The sequence below is a fragment of the Schistocerca piceifrons genome, chromosome 1 (assembly GCF_021461385.2).
Source record: "Schistocerca piceifrons isolate TAMUIC-IGC-003096 chromosome 1, iqSchPice1.1, whole genome shotgun sequence".
NCBI classification, from domain to species: Eukaryota; Metazoa; Arthropoda; class Insecta; order Orthoptera; family Acrididae; genus Schistocerca; species Schistocerca piceifrons.
In genome coordinates, this window is record NC_060138.1 from 29869615 (window position 1) to 29887350 (window position 17736).

Sequence of the window (17736 nt, forward strand, 5' to 3'; positions counted from 1 at the left end):
TGAAACTAAGGAAATGTGCTGTGATCACAACACAAGAAGGAGGGGTGACATACATTGCTATCTAAAGACTGGCACAGAAAGATCAACAATAAACTAGCATCAAAATCTTCAACTCACTGATCAATAACATTAGAGATTTGTATATTGATAATGTATTGTTTGAAATCGAAATAAAGTTGTATTTAATTGGTAAGGTCTCTTGTTCATTGTTGGATTTCTTAAGACAGGCAGATAAATGTTTTTATGCATACTAATATAATGGAAGGAAACATTCCACGTGGGAAAAATTATATATAAAAACAAAGATGAGGTGACTTACCGAACAAAAGCGCTGGCAGGTCGATAGACACACAAACAAACACAAACATACACACAAAATTCAAGCTTTCGCAACAAACTGTTGCCTCATCAGGAAAGAGGGAAGGAGAGGGGAAGACGAAAGGAAGTGGGTTTTAAGGGAGAGGGTAAGGGGTCATTCCAATCCCGGGAGCGGAAAGACTTACCTTAGGGGGAAAAAAGTACAGGCATACACTCGCACACACGCGCATATCCATCCACACATACAGACACAAGCAGACATATTTAAATATGTCTGCTTGTGTCTGTATGTGTGGATGGATATGCGCATGTGTGCGAGTGTATACCTGTCCTTTTTTCCCCCTAAGGTAAGTCTTTCCGCTCCCGGGATTGGAATGACTCCTTACCCTCTCCCTTAAAACCCACTTCCTTTCGTCTTCCCCTCTCCTTCCCTCTTTCCTGATGAGGCAACAGTTTGTTGCGAAAGCTTGAATTTTGTGTGTATGTTTGTGTTTGTTTGTGTGTCTATCGACCTGCCAGCGTTTTTATGCATACTCTTTTATTTGTTTGTTTGCTACAGTATTATGTTTTGAATAGTTAAACAGCAGTTGGTAATCCTTGGAATTTTGTACATATAGTTTTTTCCTCTGTTTATTGTTCTAGTATTAAGCTTTTATTGTCCTCTTAATCACTGTTTGCTGAATTAATTGCAATTTTTGTGATACCCCTTAAAATATTTAAAATAACATTATTTTATGATAATATATGAGCAAAATATAGTCATTTTTTGAAAATACAATATAACTGTGTGGATAAAAAATCTATCTACTTACCAAGTGGCAATATGAGAAAAATAAATACATGTAAAACATTGGAAAATGTTTAAGCTGCTTGTGCCAGTGGCTCCTTTTTGTGGCAGGAATGTTGAAGGGGATGGAAGAGGGATCAAGGAAAAGAACGAGTAATGTGTAGGACATCGGGAGAGTTATGGAAAAGCTGCCCAGAACCCCAGGTCAGTGGAAGCTTACCAGATGGGATGAGGAGGAAAGACTAATTGTGTGATGAAGCAAGCTGGGTAATTTTAATTCCCCCTCTTGTTTTGCCATCTGCCTCCTTAAATTTGTTTTTTCACTTTTTACAATTCACCATTAACATACGTGAATATAAACTGTATTTTTGTAAAAGAGAAAGGTTGGCCCTCAGTTCTAAAAGATTTAACACTAGATCTAATGTTGTGCTTAGTTTTATGTATGTATTTGATTTTCTAATTTATTTTGGTTATTTGTAGTTGGTATCTTTTGTTATAGGATGAAGTCAGTGATTGTTTCGTAATTCTATTGTTGACAAATAAACAAATATAAATTCTGTAATAATTTTAAACATTTGGAAGATGAAGTATTAGTAATCTTAAAGTATCTATTTAGCTCTGTTCAAAAACATGTTAGTAAAACCAGCCCTTCATTAATTCCAAAGAAATTAAGTTTTGTCTTAAGTATTGTTTGCATAACTATATTTGTTAATTTCATTATTTAAACAAATAATTCAGCCTAAACCGCATAGTCGAAGAAACTGTTAAAAAGATGCCAATTTTTCGAAGCATTTAGTTAATTGAGTGAGTTAAGTTTTAACTGTAATTTCTGTAAATTTAACTTTAAACAATGTGTAGTTTCGGTACGCACAGATATATAAGGGTGCGATTTTTGGTCACGGGACAGTCAGTCGACGGCTAAGTTTCTGACGAGTAACCTGTGCTGGTTAGAACAACAACAGTGCTTCAAATTAACTGTGGAATAAGTGTTAAACAATTAGGCTATGTGTAAAAACAGTGACAGTGTCTGCTCAATGTGTACGTGATTATTCTTCAAGAACTGTGAACTTTGAGGTTAGGTTTTACTGCTCGTAGATGTTCAGCAAGAAACTATTGTAGCAGTATGTGGAGTTTCGCCTGTTAAATATTAATGAGGCTTATAGTAGGTTACATAATAGTGCACTGGCCATATAACTGTGTAATATTGGGGGTTGTGCAAAGTGAAAATTAAAGTACTGTGAAACGCAACTGTGCACCTGTCAACAAAAAGCAGGTGGAAATGCCACAATTGAGAGACTGCACTGGATAAGATTTGAAAACTTGAGAGCTTAAAGGTATAAGATAGAGTAATAAGCAAGACAGATTACTGACAAAACATTGTACAAGATTTAATAAAGGGAGGAACCAAAGTGCATTATATGTGGTAGATAGGTGAGGTGGGGTGAGAGGGGGGCGGGGGGCTAGGAAAAATAGGCAGGTTGGGAAATAAAAGATATAGAAAAGTGAAAGGGGGCAAAGAAAAAGAATAGTTACTGAAAAGAAATTCTGAGACCAAAGAAATTAACGTAAATTTTGAACTGGTGGGAGGCAAGAACCAAGGACATGTTGTAATGCCAGTTTCTCCCTGCATAGCTCTGAGAAACAGGTGTTGGGGGGGGGGGGGGGGGGGGATGATCCAGATGGCACATGTGAAACTGGCTCCTTAGTTCTCACCACCCACTTGGTCTAAATTGACATTAATTTCTCCAGTCCCAGCATTTATTTTCAGTAGCTACTCCTTTTCTTCACTGCCTTTTAGTTTTCTGTTGCTTCTATTTTTTATCTGTCTATTTTTCCTCACCCCCACTTTACCTGTCTTCCATGTTAGTTTTCCACTTCAGGTTTCCACTTAGTTTGCCGATCTTACTAACTCTTCGACAGTGTTTTGTCAGTAATTTCTCTCTTTCTGTCTTCCATCCCTAAGCTCTAAGGTTTTCAAATTTTGTCCTGCGCAGTCCCCAACAATCAGCATTTCCTTCTCATCCCATCTGAAAAGCCTCCACTGACCCAGGGGCTTTGGTGACTTTTCCATATTTTTTTTCTATTTCCTAAACTTCACTAGTCCTTTTCCTTCATCCTTCTGTCTTTCCCTTCAACCATTCTGCCAGGAGGAGGAGCCACTGGCCCCAAAAGCTTGCACATTTCCATAACTTTTAATGTGTTTTCGCCTGCTGCCACTTGGTGAATAGATTTTTATCTATTGAATTATATTATGTTACATTTACTATATAGTTATTATATTGATACCAACTCATTTCACATTTTATATTCACAGATACACAAATACATCATTTGTACATGTCGAGAATTGAATCAAACTGTATAGTGTCTTTTTCATACAACTAAAAGGTATCTATATGTTGCATAGTCAGTTGGGACCACATTTTAAATGTTTTATAACTAATGTTTTAGCTCTCCAGTACCTTCTTTTGGGACTGCTGCTGAGAAGTGTTTATGAAGTATATCGAGCTATGATAGCAATTTATACATACTTTGAGGTAAGTCCTTGTAATTTTCAACTCATAAAATAATTATTTAATTCTGTACAAAAGTGTAGAACATTTTCTTTTATTTGATGATGTATTGCAGCACCATTTATATGTTTCAGGCAGAACTGTGGCCAACTGTGCTCCTTGTACTTGAGTGTTCTTTGTTGGGTATCAGCTTACCAATTCTGCCAATTCATCCTATGATTTTTATCATGCTGATGTGGTGGTTGTGTAAGTGTATAAATAATCCACAACTTATTCTGTAACACTGTATGATGTTAAAGGAGATGTTAAGATCATATGTATTTCTAATTTTATCAGTTTATTAAGATAATTATCATTGCTCTTTGGCTTTTATTGTATAGGCTGGTGACTTTATCTCTGTTGTTCATGATGAAGATTGTTTTCCTTTTATCCTACCTCATAACCAAGCTATAAAAAATCACTGTTTTCAACCCAATGTTGGAATATTCTTCAGTGGACATTGTTGTATTTGAGATATAACTTTGAGAGTCTGATCTAACGTTCTCATTAAGGTTATTCTCCCATTACAGTCTAGAATAACACCTGAATTTACTTCATTGTGAATAGTGAAGCTGCAAAAGTCTGCACTGGTATAAAAAGAAAAGTTTTTTTATTTTGTGAAAACTTTCTACAGAACTGCATATGTCAATGAAAAATTGTGACATCCTCTCCACTACATTCAAAATACGTTTTTTTTTCTCTAATACTGATTTCTAATGTAGCAGACTCACTAAAGTTACATATCATCCCTTTCCCTCTATAGCTTAACATTACAATGACATTAGATTGAAGGAAAATGTGATAATTTTCTAGAAAGGTCCCATCCACAATTTGTCAGAAGTGATTTAGGGAGACAACATAGTGACAGAATCAAGATATATTAGCAAGGTTTTGAGTGCAGTTCCTTCTGAGCTTAAGCTCAGTACTTCACCAATGTAACCAGTTGTGTTGGTTAAGGCAAAAGGCTTGCCATCTTAGAAGAGAAATAAGGATTCTAGAAAATAAGGATGCAGTGATTTAAAAAAAAAAAAAATAAGGAAAGGAGTTTGAATACTTTTATCTGTGTCACTCAGATGATTCAGGAAAACTTGCTAAATCCTTTAGATCAGGGAAGTAGGAAACAGAAAGATAAGTGATTGATGTAGTAGACTGTGTGCATTAGCTGGAAATATTTTGCTCATCTAGAAGAAATTCTACTAAACAGTAGTGGGATTGTCTAATAGATAAAATTGTGAACTGTCTTGAGGACATGTTGCAAGTAATCAAATATTTCTTCAACACATACCATATTCCTGTGTCTATTTCTTATTTTACGGCTGCCACTACATGACTGTGATAATTTACTTTCCAATACTGGGTGGGCAGCGTTACACAGATTGCACATTGATTATAACATTGAAGTTGCAATTGGGAAGGCAGTGGTTCAGCTCACAATCTGGCTATCTACATCTACATCAAAACTCTGGCTTTCAAATCTCGTCTGTTGCAGTTCCCAGCAATCAGTCTTTCCTTCTCATCTCATACGGTAAGTCTCCCCTGACCTGCAGTTCTGAGTAACTTTCCAAAATCTACCCCTTTTCCTAGACCTCTCTTGTCCTTTTCCTTCGCCCTTCTTCCTTCCCCTTCAACCCTTCTGCCTGAAGAAGGAGCCACTGGCTCCGAAAGCTTGCCAATCACAGCAGTCTTTTATGTGTGTGTTCTGTGACTGCTGGGTGAGTAGGTTTTTTTATCAATCCAATTAAATACTTACATCGATACTTCACAAGGTACCATAGAGTTATGACAGAGGTCACCCTGTACCACTACTATGCATTTCCTTTCCTGTCCCACTCGAAAACAGAACAAGAGAAAAACAACTATCTATATGCCTCCCTATGAGTCCTAATTTCTCATATCTTTTCTTCGTGGTCCTTATGCGCAATGTAAGTTGGAGGCAACAGAATCATTTTGCAGTCAGCTTCAAATGCTGGTTCTCTAAATTTTCTCAGTAATGTTCCTCCAGGGATTTCCATTTGAGTTCCCGATCAATTCATAACACTTGCATGTTTTTCGAACCTATCAGTAACAAATCTAACAGCCCACCTCTGTAATGATTTGATTTTTTCCTTTAATCCTACCTGGTATGGATCACAAACAATCGAGCAGTACTCAAGAATAGGTACACTATCCTCCTATATGCTGTCTCCTTTACAGGTGAACCACACTCTCCTAAAATTCTCCCAATAAACTGAAGTTAACTATTTGCCTGTCCTACACAATTCTCATATCCTCATTCCATTTCATATCACTTTGCAACATTACACCCTGATAGTTAAGTGACTTGACTGTATCAAGCAGGACACTTGTAATACAGTCTCCAAGCAGTACATGTTTGGTCTTCCTACTCATCCTCATTAAATGCCGGGATGGTTCCTTTGAAAGCGCACGGCCGATTTCCTTCCCAATCCTTCCCTAACCCGAGCTTGCGCTCCGTCTCTAATGACCTCGTTGTCGACGGGACGTTAAACGCTAACCACCACCACCACCACCACCACCACAGATTGCTGCCCACCCTGTCTGTCAAAACCACAGCAGTCTTATCACGGCATTCCTGATGATGCCCTCGTCTCTGAGGAATACTCGCCGTCGAAGACAACATACTGGGTTCTATTACTTGAGAAGTCTTTGAACCACTCACATATCTGCAAACTTGTTTCATATGCTCATAGCTTGGCTAACAGCCTGCAATGGGGCACCGTGTCAAATGCTTTCTGGAAATCTTGAAGTATGGACTCTGCCTGCTGCCCTTCAACTATAGTTCACAGTATATCATGGGAGAAAAGGGCAAGCTGAGTTTCTTGCATGAAATGCTTTCTAAAACCATGCTGATTAGTGGACATAAGCTTCTTTTGCCCTTCTTGTATGCTGGAGGCATTTGTGCCGTTCAAGAGATTCACGATAAATGCAAGCTATGTAAGGGGCCAACGTAGTTTAGTACTCTTTGTAAAACCAAAGTGGGATTCCATCCGGACCAAGCAATTTATTTGCTTTCAAGTCTTTCAAGTGTTTCTCTATGCTAGAGATGTTTATTACTATGTCATTCATACGGGAGTCTATTCATTGGTCAAAAGATGGTATGTTTTTACAATTCTCCTGTGTGGATGGTTTCTTGAACGTGAAATTCAGAGCTTCAGCTTTCGTTTTTCTGTCTTCAACTGCCACACTAGACTGGTCAACAAGAAACTGGATGTAAGCCTAGACCAACTTAGCAATTTTACGTAGGACCAGAATTTCCTCGGGTTCTCTGCCAGATCTTTTGCTATGGTATGACAGTGGTAGTAGTTGTGTGCTTCACACATAGCTCTTTTGACAGACACTCTAATCTCTATCAACTTTTGCTTTTTGTCTTTTGTGCATTGCCTTTTGAAAAGAATTTTGTGAATCTTATAATTAAACCATGGTGGGTCTTTTCCGTCCTTAATCCACTTACCAGGCACATACTTCTCCAGACCACGATTTACAATCTGCTTAAACTTTATCCATAATTCCTCTACATCCATCTTACTTGAACTAAGTAATGCCACTTCACTTTTTTAGTGAGATGCTAAGAACTGTTTATCTGCTCTTTCTAACAGAAACACTCTCCTAACTTTCTTAACCAATTTTAATTTTGTAACCATAGTTGATATAATGACATCATGATCACTAATCCCAGTTTCTGTACTGATGTATTTGACAAGGTCCAGCCTGTTTGTAGCTACAAGGTCTGAGATATTTCCATTGCTTGTGGGCTGCCAAGCTAGCTGCTCAAGGCAGTTTTCAGAAAAATATCCAAAAGTTTTGCATGACTTCCTGTCTGTACCCTCCACAATGAATCCATAAACATCTCAGTATATTCTTGGTAGGTTAAAATTGCGTCCTACCAGTATTGCATGATCTTGGTGGTACGTACATACTACTGACCATAGACTTTCTTTGAATGGCTCTACACCTGTCACAGTGGAATCGGGTGGCCAACAGTTACCTTGGTTTCACCTGCAACTGCTATAAGCGACCAGATAACTTCACTGTCACACTCAACTTTGACCTCAGTACAGACAATATTTTTGTCATTTGTAATGAACACTTCCTCTTCTAATCTGTCTTTCTGATATACTTCCCGTGAGTCGCTAAAAATCTCAGAGCCTTCCATTTCAGATTTCTGACAGCTCTTGGCCCTGAGAATAATTTGAGCGTATTCAGGAACTTTGTTACGAATACTTTGACAATTTATGTAGGTTTATGTAATAGTTTCTCATGAACCGCATTACAGTTTTGCCTGTGTTATGCAATTGCCTTCAAATTTCTTGTGAACACTTCTCATATGCTGAGGGTCCTCAATCAAAAGTTTTATGAGAGATCTCAAATATGTATATATAAGCAAATGATGAGAGTTATCTGGCTGTCCTTTTCTGCTCCAAAATTTCGTATGCTCTCTTCTGTTTTGATTTCCCCTTGCACACCCCTCCCTTTATATTTTTGCATAGCCTGTTGAACTGTGATACAAGTTCTGTTTGTTTGCTTTAATAATGTAAATAAGGTTTAGAAATTTTAACAATTTTCTATTCTATTTCTTACTTGACAGTCTTATGTATAAGAGGATAAATCACGAAAGAGAGGAGATGGCAAAGCAATAAGTGAACATGCAAAAGATAGCAGAAAATGCTAAGAGTTCAGTGAGAATCCATCATTATTACATTCATTCATCTCACGCATTGTTGTATTCTTCATTGTGGCTTGACTGTGGTGTGTAGTGGTCTAAGATGGTACGGGTGGCAAGGAAATGGAGAGGATAGAGATGCAGATGAACGAGACAGGTGAGGGTTAGGAAATACTCTGCAGGGTCAGAACAAGTAGCTGTGTACAGGGCCGTATTAGAGGATAGATAGGCTGGGAGAAACATTGGGAAGGGAAAAAGCAGAAAGAATACTGAATGGAAGGATACAGTATAGGAGGAAGAGAGGGAAAACAGGGAAAAGTTCCAAGAATGGACCTGGCATTTTGCAGAAAAGAGAGAGAGAAAATGTGTCTGATGTTGGGACTGAGAGGGTGAAATGCTATGAGAACAAGAACAGGAGAAGAGGGAACAGTACAGTATAAGGACTATCAGAGGTTATGGCCAGGTTTGTTACAAGAACAAAGAACAAGTTACAAGGACAGTTCCCACCTATGCCATTCAGGAAAGCTGTTGTTGATGGGAAGAAATCACATAATAAAAGTTGTTGAGCAGTTGAAATCAGTCACGCATGGCATGCTCAGCAGTAGGATGGTCTAGTTGACAGAAGTGTTGTCAGGAACCTGCCAGTGGACAGAACACTTTACGATGGTGATGGGATGATATTTGTTCACAGTTCGGTAGTGGCTTTTCGTATGAGTGGAGAGCTTATCAGAAAAGCAAAGAAGGCCTATGTGGTAGTGGAAAAAATTTGAAAATAGGCCTGAAAATCAATTTTATTAGGACTAAACTATTGTATAATCAACACATCAAAAAGAAAATGGTACAAATAAACAGTGACATCATTGAATCCATTGATGATATTTTGTATTTAGATGATGACTGAATGGGTAGGAAAAGAAGTAAACAGCTGAGTGAAAACGGCTTAGAATGCTTTTGGGAAACTAAACAAAGTTTCCAACAGTAAGTTTCCAGTTTGTCTGAAATGGAAAGTTTACTATCAGTACATGTTGCCAGTTTTGACTTATGATAGTGAGGTATAGGACTAGAGTAATGGTGGGATGCACATTGGGGTCCACTCTTGTTCTTATTATATGTAAATGATCTTCCATCATAAATCCAAAAAGCAAAAATAGTTCTCTTTGCTGATGATGCAAGTACTATAATCAAGCCTTATGGAGTAACTTCGAGACTTAAAATTAAATAATATTTTCTTGAAAATTAATAATTTGTACTCTGTCAATGGACTGTTGCTGAATTCAGGTAAAACATGATACATGCAGTTTAGTATTGCACAAGGCCCAACCACACAGTTTGAAATAGTGCATATGGGTAGAATAATAAATGAAAAAGAATATTTTAAACTCTCAAATTTTTGTACTAATAAGAACCTGAACTGGAAGTCCCCAATACCGATCTTAAATGTCTCAGCTCTGCAACTTTTATGTTACTAACAATATCAGATTTTGAGCTGAAAATGTAGAAAAAAAATTGGGTACTTTTCCTATTCACGAATGTATTAGAGAATCATATTCTGGGGTAACTCATCATTGAGAAACAAAGTGTTTACTACACAGAAGCATGTAATAAGGATTATGTGTGGTGTCCACTCCAGAACCTCTTGCAGACAGCTCTTTAAACAGCTAGGTCTACTGGCAAGAGGCTCTCACTACATTCAAACAATGGAAACTCCAGGTTGGAATATTAGCAATGTAAGGGAAAGGTAGAGTGCTAGTTACCGTAAAGATGACACGTTAAGTTCGAGACATCCACAGTTAAAAGACACTTACACATTAGCGTTCAGCCACAGCCTTTGTCAGAAAAAGAAAGAGAAACACACACACACATCCACACATTCGTCACACAAGCAAGCAGACTTCATCCACACATGACTGCCATCTCTGGCACTCTGTCAACTCGGACCAGAATACCAATTCTAGTCTGAGCTGCTGGAGGAGCAAAATAAAGATATATAACAGGAAATAATTATGACTATAATGAAAGTGAATGGAAGTGGGCAAGATATATAACCTGGTAGTGAGTGGTAGATGCAACAAAGAGGTTATTTTTTGGATTCCAAGAGGTATAAAATGGCTGAAACAGTGTCCTATGGGAAAGAACGTAAATGACAGAAAATGTGGTAGTGACATGGCAGAAATGGTAATTCATTGTAATGTTTGTAGGAGGCCTTCGTTCAGCAGTGAATGACAAATGGCTGATGCTGATACTTTTAAAATCCTTATGCTCTTTTCTATGTTAACTAAGATGATGCAGCAATTTCAAATTGTTAGTTTGATCATTCATGCCTTTTCAGCTAAATTAATTAATTCCAAGTTTTTGGGTCTGCTTCTGAATTAATACTGTCATTTTCTTTACATGATATTTCAACGACTTTATCAGTTCTCATTGTCAGGGCTCAAGTGCAGTGTTCATTGATTACCGTAATCCATTCAAATTGTGAATGGGGTATGCTGCATACCACTTTGGTGATTATCCTCCAGTTCTGTGTAAGAATAAAACAAATCTTATGAGAAGTTTAACGCAAATTAAAGGCTATATGAAACCTTAAAAAGTTGTAAATAATGAAAAGTCACCAAAAATGTTAACAGCTCTTAAGTATGAGTAGGAATAAGGCATTAATATGTTTTCTGATATGGCTTAAGCAAACAGAATACAGGACCCAATGCTTCATTCAAAATTAAATTGTCTAACACTCTATTCTTCATTTCTTGCTTTATTACATTCTCACAGAGGTTTGGCACCTGCACCACAATGGCGATATCTCCGTATTTCTTGTTTAATATACTACATGCCACATTCAAAAGGTATGTGGTATACATCCAGTATTTGGATCCCTTGATTATCTTTAACACAGCGTACTAGTAAATTTATCACTTTCATAAGAGGCATCAATACAGAGAGCCTGCCCAAAAAGTTCTGAGACTGATTTTATTACTGGTGTAATAAGTGGCATTAGCACAGTAACTTTGGTAGCAGCTTGAGCTAACAACTGTAAACAACAGAAGTGTGTTCGGCGAGTCTGTTGTGAGCAGGTAGTGTTAAGTAGTTGACTTGCAGCCGTAGTGTGTCAATGTTGGCTTGTCACAAATCGAGGATGTTTTGAAGAAGAAAAAAGGGTGTTCAAGATTTGTCCCGTAGACCTTGACTCCCCAACAGGGAGACAACACATGTATGCTTGCCATGACTTGATTGGAATGCAATATGTTGACTTGTTTTCTGGAAAAAAATTACCACGGGTGACAAAACTTGTTATTATCTACATGTACCTACTGCAAAGTGGCAAAGAGCAGAAATTCACATCAAAGGTCAATGATTTGTTGACATAACAGACAGTCAAATCACCATGATGCCTACATTGAACAACATCACAAAGTAGGACTTTCTGACAGTTTTACATGGTTATATGAATGTTCTGTCCATTGTACTCAGTTGGGGGAAGACTGTACAAGGGTGATTTGAACAGTTCTTGGAACAGAATAGAAAAAAAGTACTTACATCACGGAAACTTTTTTTATTTTTCAATGTAGTCTCCTTGTAGATAATGCACTTGATCCAACAGTGTCCCAGTGCCTTGATCCCAACTCGAAAATAAGTTTCTTCCAGGCCTGCGAAATAGTTGTCAACTCTGGCTGTCAATTCTTCGTTTGAAGTGAAACTTCGTCCACCAAGAAAAATTTTCAGTTTTGGGAAGAGATGGAAGTCTAATGGAACCTTAACGTCATGGCAACGGCACATATGCGGGCACGCATTGTCATAATGGAAGATGACTTTCTTCCTTGCTAAACTGGCCTTTTTTCGCATATCTTTTGTTGTAATTTGTCCAGGAGGTTAGCATAATATTCTCCAGTAATTGTTTGCTGGTTTCTCACTCAAACAGAATCTCCTTCGTATCCCAGAACACTGATTCCATGACCTTTCCCACCAAAGGAATTGTCTTTGCTTTCTTTAGTGGCTGAGAATCAGCATATTTCCACTGCTTTGATTGTTGTTTTGTCTCTGGAGTATAGTAGTGCACCCAAATTCCATCTATAGTCACAAAAGGCACAAAAAACCTTGTTCGTTTCTCCAAAACCGGACCAAACATTGTTCCGATATGCCCATTCTCATGCGTTTTTGCTCCAGCATCAAGAGTTACGGCACCCGTCTTGCAGATAATTTTTTCACTTCTAATTCTTCAGTTAAAATGTGATATATCCTTTCAAATGACATCTGGCAAGCATGAGCAGTTTCACACACTTTCAGTTGGCGATCCTCCATGTCCAGTTTGTGCACTTTTGCAATAATTTCTGTAGTAGTGACACATCTTGGCCGACCACTGCACGGATCATCATCTAAGCTCCCCCGACCAAATTTAAATCTTTTTGTCCACTTGGCAACAGTTGAATATGAAGGAGCAGAGTCCCCAATGTATTCTGGAAATCCTTTGCTTTATACCTTTCTTTATGAAGTAATTAATCACTGCTCGAATCTCGATTTTTTCCATCCTTGCAAATCACTAGGAACAAGAACTGTGCCACGTCATTGCCACAGCTGGCACGTGTTTGCAGGTAACAGCCCAATGAATATCACGTGAACAACTCGTTGCACTACCACTGACCCCTTGTAGTGATTCCGAGAACTTCTCAAAGCACCCTCATATAATACCTGAAGCATTAAAATCACCATCTTAACTTTTCTCTGTTTTTCATTCATTGTGTCTTGAAATTTTTTAGACTGACAATGCATACTGAAAACTATATTTTCGAAGTATTTGTCCACCATTCCTGGAAATGGCATCAGCATATAGAAGGCATACGTATCTTCTTTGTTCAGGTCCCTTTGCAGGCAGTGTTTACATGTGCTGTAGTGAATGCTCATTCTGTTTTTCTCGGTACCCGTACTTTCTGAAAAATTCTCTCGGGTGTTGCAGTTTTCTTTGGGTGATAGTTACCTTTCCATTAAGCAACAGCCATGTTTGACATCAAGGAAACCCCATAGCTTCAGTCCCGAGATTTATAGGAATGATCAGTTAGTGAAGAGAATTTCTTATTGTATGTTTGCCTGCCATGCCTTATGTATCACATTAACTTGATTTTCTTGCAGATATTTCTGTACAAATAATGGGGAGACATACCACTGTATATCAACATCCTATTTCACTCATTCTTTGTCATAGTACATCAACAGCAAGTTCCGCAGATGACAGGTAACAGAAAGTGTTCTCTAGGTACACTTACAGAGTCAGAAGATGATCTTGTTTCATAAGGATTTTGTACTACCCATGGTAGTTAATATTTGTAAATTATTTTATATATATATATATATATATATATATATATATATATATGAATATAATAGAGGGAAACATTCCACGTGGGAAAAATATATCTAAAAAGAAAGATGATGAAACTTACCAAACAAAAGCGCTGGCAGGTCGATAGACACACAAACAAACACAAACATACACACAAAATTCTAGCTTTCGCAACCAATGGTTGCCTCGTCAGGAAAGAGGGAAGGAGAAGGAAAGACAAAAGGATATGGGTTTTAAGGGAGAGGGTAAGGAGTCATTCCAATCCCGGGAGCGGAAAGACTTACCTTAGGGGGAAAAAAGGACAGGTATACACTCGCACACACACACATATCCATCCACACATACACAGACACAAGCAGACATTTGTAAAGGCAAAGAGTTTGGGCAGAGATGTCAGTCGGGGCGGATGTACAGAGGCAAAGATGAAGTTGAAAGACAGGTGAGGTATGAGCGGCGGCAAATTGAAATTAGAAATTAGCGGAGATTGAGACCTGGCGGATAGCGAGAAGAAAGGATATGCTGAAGGGCAAGTTCCCATCTCCGGAGTTCTGACAGGTTGGTGTTAGTGGGAAGTATCCAGATAACCCGGACGGTGTAACACTGTGCCAAGATGTGCTGGCCGTGCACCAAGGCATGTTTAGCCACAGGGTGATCCTCACTACCAACAAACACTGTCTGCCTGTGTCCATTCATGCCAATGGACAGTTTGTTGCTGGTCATTCCCACATAGAACGCTTCACAGTGTAGGCAGGTCAGTTGGTAAATCACGTGGGTGCTTTCACACGTGGCTCTGCCTTTGATCGTGTACACCTTCCGGGTTACAGGACTGGAATAGGTGGTGGTGGGAGGGTGCATGGGACAGGTTTTACACCGGGGGCGGTTACAGGGGTAGGAGCCAGAGGGTAGGGAAGGTGGTTTGGGGATTTCATAGGGATGAACTAAGAGGTTGCGAAGGTTAGGTGGACGGCGGAAAGACACTCTTGGTGGAGTGGGGAGGATTTTATGAAGGATGGATCTCATTTCAGGGCAGGATTTGAGGAAGTCGTATCCCTGCTGGAGAGCCACATTCAGAATCTGATCCAGTCCCGGAAAGTATCCTGTCACAAGTGGGGCACTTTTGGGGTTCTTCTGTGGAAGGTTCCGGGTTTGAGGAGATGAGGATGTGGCTCTGGTTATTTGCTTCTGTACCAGGTCGGGAGGGTAGTTACGGGATGCAAAAGCTGTTTTCAGGTTGTTGGTGTAATGGTTCAAGGATTCCGGACTGGAGCAGATTCGTTTGCCACGAAGACCTAGGCTGTAGGGAAGGGACCGTTTGATGTGGAGTGGGTGGCAGCTGTCATAATGGAGGTACTGTTGCTTGTTGGTGGGTTTAATGTGGACGGACGTGTGAAGCTGGCCATTGGACAGGTGGAGGTCAACGTCAAGGAAAGTGGCATGGGATTTGGAGTAGGACCAGGTGAATCTGATGGAACCAAAGGAGTTAAGGTTGGAGAGGAAATTCTGGAGTTCTTCTTCACTGTGAGTCCAGATCACGAAAATGTCATCAATAAATCTGCACCAAACTTCGGGTTGGCAGGCCTGGGTAACCAGGAAGGCTTCCTCTAAGCGACCCATGAATAGGTTGGCATACGAGGGGGCCATCCTGGTACCCATGGCTGTTCCCTTTAATTGTTGGTATGTCTGGCCTTCAAAAGTGAAGAAGTTGTGGGTCAGGATGAAGCTGGCTAAGGTAATGAGGAAAGAGGTTTTAGGTAGGGCGGCAGGTGATCGGCGTGAAAGGAAGTGCTCCATTGCAGCGAGGCCCTGGACATGCGGAATATTTGTGTATAAGGAAGTGGCATCAATGGTTACAAGGATGGTTTCCGGGGGTAACAGACTGGGGTAGGGATTCCAGGCGTTTGAGAAAGTGGTTGGTGTCTTTGATGAAGGATGGGAGACTGCATGTAATTTTTAGCCGCTTCCCACAGGTTTTAACGTCATTATTTCTTCATCAAACAATTGTTAGCTTCATTTCCATAATCTGCCACCACCAAACCACTCCTTTTAATACATCCATACGTAGTTTTTTCGAAATTTTCCCGAATTTCTCCACCCTTTAACGTGTTTTGGCGGCAACACAACCACCTAACCTTTATGCACATCATTATCTACCTACACAAGTTCACCACAGGATCAACATAGCCCAGCCCTAACCAACCCTTTTTCGCCTTTTTTCACACCAGATCTCCATTTGCTTGCTAATTTTACCTTTATCTCTCCGCATATATTTTTTCATATTTATTTTCATTTTCATTTCAGCCTCGTGTTCCACTTTCCACCTTCTAGTACCATGTCACCCTCACAACACCTTCACAACGACCCCATTAAGTTTTATTTACATTCCCTCCGCAAACATGCCTTCGCCCTAGCCAGATTACACTCCCATATTTTATTTTCTCGGGCTTGTCTGGCATTTGGCATCACCCCCAAAGGCCTCACACTCAAAGTTCCCATCTCTGGCTGCAACCCTTCTTTCCATCAGTCCCTATACCAGTTCCAAACCAAACAATACATTGCCCTCACCCACCTAATCCTTCACCTACACATCCACTCAGCCAATCAACACGCCCATCAACTCCTATCCTTAATAAAAATCCTCAATCTTTCCTCTCCCACATCCACACCTGTTGTTCAGAGCATCCTCCTACAGGCCAACCGCAAATTAGAACAGCGTGCCACCCTCCACCTTAAAAAACTATCCAATCTCCTGGTTTCCCACCTCCGGAAAGGCAACTCACTCACCCTTCACAATCTTTCCAGCAAACCTCAACCTCCTCTCATTGCACACAAACCCAGTCTCTCCCATCTACTCAATCTCCCACTTCCAGCTCCACTCCCTCCAAAACCTCAAAATTCCAATCAACGCAATCTGGAACCACAACACCCCAATTCAGTAGTTAACCTTTCCTCCAAACCTCTCTCCCAATCCGAAACCTCTGTCCTATCCAAAGGCCTCACCTTCAGCCCCACTCCCAGATTTAACCAAACAGCCCTCGTCAAAGATTTACTGTCCTACACCCGTACTCTCTGCTGGAAATATCACTTTGCCACGAAGAAAAATGATCCTAATCCTACTCCTAATGATCCAACTCCCCAAGACACTATCCAAATTGAACCATGCCTGGAACAGTTCCCTCCTCCGTCACAGCGGGACCCACCTCCTCTTCCTCAAAATCACCCTCTCCTAACCTTCCAGGAATTTCTGACTTCCAGCCTTGCCTCTCAATCCTTCTTAAAAAACCTTAATCCTACTCCCAACATAACCACTGCTGAAGCCCAGGCTATCCGTGATCTGAAGGCTGACCGATCCATCGTCATTCTTCCGGCGGACAAGGGTTCCACAACTGTGGTACTTGATCGTCGGGAGTATGTGGCTGAGGGACTGCGTCAGCTTTCAGACAACACTACTTACAAAGTTTGCCAAGGCAATCCCATTCCTGATGTCCAGGCGGAGCTTCAAGGAATCCTCAGAACCTTAGGCCCCCTACAAAACCTTTCACCCGACTCCATCAACCTCCTGACCCCACCAACACCCCGCACCCCTACCTTCTACCTTCTTCCCAAAATTCACAAACCCAATCATCCCGGCCGTCCCATTGTAGCTGGTTACCAAGCCCCCACCGAACGCATCTCTGCCTACGTAGATCAACACCTTCAACCCATTACATGCAGTCTCCCATCCTTCATCAAAGACACCAACCACTTTCTCAAACGCCTGGAATCCCTACCCAGTCTGTTACCCCCGGAAACCATCCTTGTAACCATTGATGCCACTTCCTTATACACAAATATTCCGCATGTCCAGGGCCTCGCTGCAATGGAGCACTTCCTTTCACGCCGATCACCTGCCGCCCTACCTAAAACCTCTTTCCTCATTACCTTAGCCAGCTTCATCCTGACCCACAACTTCTTCACTTTTGAAGGCCAGACATACCAACAATTAAAGGGAACAGCCATGGGTACCAGGATGGCCCCCTCGTATGCCAACCTATTCATGGGTCGCTTAGAGGAAGCCTTCCTGGTTACCCAGGCC

The 17736-nt window shown here is 40.2% G+C and overlaps 1 protein-coding gene across 4 annotated transcripts in view; it reads left to right on the forward strand.

Annotated features, from left to right (window-relative positions):
- Positions 1-17736, forward strand: part of LOC124791574 — a 151753-nt gene that overhangs the window by 102763 nt on the left and 31254 nt on the right. For 3 of the 4 annotated variants that reach the window (XR_007016573.1, XM_047257870.1, XM_047257871.1), the window contains 2 exons: positions 3557-3642; positions 3753-3864. Coding sequence is in view for 2 of the 4 variants with exons in the window: in XM_047257870.1 (XP_047113826.1) it covers positions 3557-3642; positions 3753-3864 (198 nt within the window). In the remaining 2 variants the exon portion in view is untranslated. Of the gene's footprint in view, positions 1-1216; positions 1310-3556; positions 3643-3752; positions 3865-17736 lie in introns of all 4 variants that reach the window. The other variant, XR_007016574.1, reaches the window with a different exon arrangement.